At 32.6% G+C, this 4,235-nt stretch overlaps 1 protein-coding gene across 1 annotated transcript; it reads right to left on the bottom strand.

Moving 5' to 3' along the window:
• Positions 1–1,542: 1,542 nt before the first annotated feature.
• On the bottom strand, positions 1,543–4,007 carry LOC136076551 (uncharacterized). The gene is made up of 8 exons (XM_065789883.1): positions 3,703–4,007; positions 3,403–3,514; positions 3,142–3,303; positions 2,844–2,927; positions 2,595–2,690; positions 2,182–2,411; positions 1,867–2,056; positions 1,543–1,758 (listed from the first exon to the last, which is right to left on the bottom strand). The coding sequence occupies exons 4-8, from the start codon at positions 2,896–2,898 to the stop codon at positions 1,628–1,630; spliced, it is 702 nt and encodes a 233-aa protein (XP_065645955.1). The 5' UTR covers positions 2,899–2,927; positions 3,142–3,303; positions 3,403–3,514; positions 3,703–4,007; the 3' UTR covers positions 1,543–1,627.
• Positions 4,008–4,235: the final 228 nt, after the last annotated feature.

Below are 4,235 nucleotides of genomic sequence, written 5' to 3' on the forward strand. Positions count from 1 at the left end.
GATACTCCTCCTAGTAATTTAATGGAACTCATTCCGAGCATCATATCAACTCCAAACGGTTGGAAGTCCACTAAAATAACTTCATCACGTGCTTTAATGCCATCAACCTCAAGAATCACGACCGCTGACCCAGTGCACTGATGAACCTTTCCTTCAAACGTTACTACCTTTTGAGAGTTTGAGTACCTACATTGACTTTTGGGCAGGAATTTTTTATTCAAAATCGTCTTCGAACATCCTGTGTCCACTAAAGCTGTCGCAACCATACCGTTAACTTTTAAACGAATAACAGATAATGCGCTCATTCCACCGTTGTTCAGGAGCGAGGTAGCGCAGATTCCTCGCTCCTGCAATCGTTTTCCTGCAGCTTCCAGCATTTCGATGCAATGTGTCCTTCCTCACCACATTTAAAACATCTAACAGTCTTCGGTGACAAGTTCTTTGCAAGCAAACAATTCTTTGCAATGTGATTCAAACCTTTGCAGTTGTAACACACTAACGCGGTTTTTGTAGCATGGCGTCTAGATACAGCGCCAACAGCGTCACTGTCAATCCCATTTGCACAGTTCAAAGCAGCTCTCACTCTGGGTAACATTATATCAATCGGGTCCATTACGGCTCGAAATCTTGATGATAAAACTTCTGGCTAACCCACAACAAACGCCAAATGCACAGACTCCTCTGATAATTTAGCAAGATAGGCTAATCGTCTTAAATCAGCCAAAAACACGTCGGCTTTTTCTCCGTCACATAATTTTCGTTTTGTAAACAGTTCATATGCAGTATACCCAGTGAGCAAGATGTACCCTGGCCGCTATCGGGCCTCTTGCAGCGCACGCGCTGGCCCGACGTCGGCGAGCCACCGCGTTACCTCGCTGGCTTGCTAATCGGTTATTTAGCGGTCCGCAGAAGGCAAATCGATATAGGTGATAGCGGCAAGCCGATGTAGAATTAACAATGGTTTGCTGCTAGCTAGCCGCCATAAGTCCATCGACTGCCCGGTTGAAATTGCATGCAAAAATGCATAAATTTATATATTTATCAGGGTTACGTTATAACGTAACCTGCATGTAACACGTATGTGCACTGAAGATTCTATTTATTTTCTTTGAAATTTTAATTTTAAACCGCTAATGATTCGCTGTAGGTTAGCTGTCGGCAGGCTGTCTTCGGCTTTCTATGTCAAAGATGCATTTGGTCTACTTTTGGCATGCTGACGTTGGCGCGACATACAAAACCCGCTTTAGGCCCATCAATATTTAGCCAGTGTTGGCGTGCCGCTAACGGGCCTTTATTACCTTGATAATATATGAATACATTATAATTATAATATATGAATAATTATAATATATGAATAATTATAATATATGAATAATTATAATATATGAATACTATATGATAATATATGAATACATTATACGAATACCTTGATAATATAAGAATACATTAATGTATTCTTATATTATCAAGGTATTCGTATAATGTATTCATATATTATCATATAGTATTCATATATTATCAGATATCAAAAATATAATTAAATACAAATAATTGTTATTTTAACTTCTTATAACCTCTTACAAGCCATACATTAAAATTGTTCGCCTAAATTGCAGAGTTCTTCGTTTTAATTCTTATTGACTGCCCTCATTTTTCTTCCCCCATTTCTGTCTGCAGCTCCTCGTAAAAAAAGAACGACTTCAACCTGAAATTCGCTTTCTGTTATTGACTTTGTTGGTGGATTTTTACTGATTCCCCCTGTTAGATAATATATTTATAGTTAGATTATTATAGTTGTATTAAATACTGACTTTTCTGATGATTTAAATGCACATTACACATTAGTTAATCACAAAAATTACTTACTCTGCAGCGCTAAACAACAATAAAGTTTGCGAAAAGCTCTTTTAGTTGAAATGTTTTCCTTATCTCCAGCCTGCCCAACTGTTCCAGTCCAGTTAAATTTTCGTTGTAGGTCGTTGGTTATTAAGGCGTTAATGGCCCTTTTTACAATTTCTCTGATTGATTGGCCACCCTTGCTGGCAAGAGCAATCACCTATATTTCAACAGATTATTTGTATTTAATTTAAATGGTGTCACTTTGCATACGAATCAAATAAGATAAATGATTAAATATCATAAAAAATATAATAGCTGGATTAACACCTTTAAAACACTTACCAGCTTGTTGAAAATCGCCTTGTCTTGCATTATCAGACTGTCAAATACATCTAAATCTTTAATATTATCAATCGGAAGATTGTATTCTTCAAGCATGCTGTCATCATACTTGTACTTATTATCAAGCAGTGTTTGAAGTAACTGGGTGTTGATTTCGGATTGACGCTGTAATTCTTTAATTGATGTTTTCATTTCAATTAATAAAGCAACCAATGTTTTATCCATAGTTCCTAAAACAATATAATAGAAATAGTAACAGTAAATAAAATTTGACTACTATGCTAAAATTGATGGTTTTATATAAGTAAAAATTTTTATCCTATGCAAATTTTTTTTTCACCACGGCTAAAGAGACATGCCTGCCCAAATATAGGATTTGACATCAAAATTAGACCTGAAGAATTATGTATTACCATTTAAATTGCAATCACTTAAAGGAACATGAGACGGGTTCATTGAAAACATTGAGCAATGCGGTGGCATATCAATTACTGGAACTTGGGAAAATCCTAAAATGAAACAACCATAACAATTAAAAAACATTTATTGTTTAATGATGTCATTCATTTCAATTTTGATGTTTAATTTGATTAAAATGTATTATATAAAATATAAACTAATTTGAAATCAAGTATAGAAGATGTTTCCATATATTAAGTTACCTTTTAAGTTGCTGTCACTTATCTGCCTTTGAGACAAGCGCACTGGAGACACCATAGTTTTGGTAAATATATTTATTTGCTCTTCTAAAAATTTAAAAATATATTTGAGAAATTGTATTCTCTCTCTTTCTATCATTTATATATATATATATATATATATATATATATATATATATAAATGATAGAAAGAGATATATATATATATATATATATAAATGATAGCAATATCTTTTGGACGAAATGAGGTATCATTCAAGAACCGTAAGAAGTTAGAAGTTCCAAATTTCAGATCATTTACCTCTCAAATTAGGAAACTCAGGGACATCAGGAGTTGTTGTGATTGGTTCTGTTCTCAATAGTTTCCTTTTTTTCGTTTTTTCTTGGACAGATGCTCCAATCTTGAAGTTGATACCATCATCAGATTCATGTTCACTTTCTACTAATCCGCTAGTCTACTTTTCTAAAACAAAGCAAAATATCAATTTTATTAATTTAAAAAAAAATATAAAAATAGATATGCTTATATCATATGTTAACGATATGTTTCACATAAAAATACCGCTTCCTTAGGCGACTTTCATTTGCAATGCTTTTTTTATCATTCTCTGTGAGATTAAGATCAGACTCATAACTTGCAACCTTCTCTTTTTCTAAAGCCCTCTCATAAGTTGCTATAAATAGTACAATAACTAAAGTAAAAACTTGTATCATTTGTAACATTTTAAATACTTTTTCTAAAGCCCTCTCATAAGTTGCTATAAATAGTACAATAACTAAAGTAAAAACTTGTATCATTTGTAACATTTTAAATACAACAGCATTTTAAATACACAACAGCATTTGGCAAAAGCTAACATACCTGCTTTTCCAAGCACTCTAATTCTGTGCTCATGCCAAGTTTGTTCTAATTCTACTTCATCCTTAACCATTTTGTTTATTTTGTTTTGGTTTCTGAAAAAGGGTGGATAGCAACAACAATCTTCTTCTTCAGAACACAGCCAACCTTTTGGAATTATACCCAATTCACGGGTTTCTTTAAGGTCTTCTGGATAATCAAGAAACTTAACTATAATAAAAGCCATGATATGCTTGAGATAAAACCTATTTGAAAAAAAGTTATTATTGTTTATTATTGATCAACTGTTAACATTATTTAGAAGCATTCCTGAAAAACAAACAAAAATTTCTGAATAATATTATTTTTTTATCTAATTGTACAACTAATAACACATGGGAAAAAATATGGGAAAAATATTTCACAGGAATGTGGGAATTGTTATAATTAATTTTTTAATTTCTGTAGTTATTTTGTAACCAGGAAGTTGCATTAACTACATTTTTTTTCAAAAAAGTTCAATATAAATAATGTCAAAATACAGCAAACTATAAAAT

Source organism: Hydra vulgaris, chromosome 02 (assembly GCF_038396675.1).
Source record: "Hydra vulgaris chromosome 02, alternate assembly HydraT2T_AEP".
In the NCBI taxonomy this organism is placed as follows: Eukaryota; Metazoa; Cnidaria; class Hydrozoa; order Anthoathecata; family Hydridae; genus Hydra; species Hydra vulgaris.

Bases quoted from the DNA above. Each gene is read 5' to 3' on its own strand.
- LOC136076551 (XM_065789883.1), bottom strand. From the start codon at position 2,898: ATGGTGTCTCCAGTGCGCTTGTCTCAAAGGCAGATAAGTGACAGCAAC. The intron at 2,412-2,594 runs GTAATACATAAT...ATATTGTTTTAG, and splicing joins AAGTGATTGCAATTTAAATG to GAACTATGGATAAAACATTG. The intron at 1,759-1,866 runs GTAAGTAATTTT...ATTATCTAACAG, and splicing joins TTGTTGTTTAGCGCTGCAGA to GGGGAATCAGTAAAAATCCA.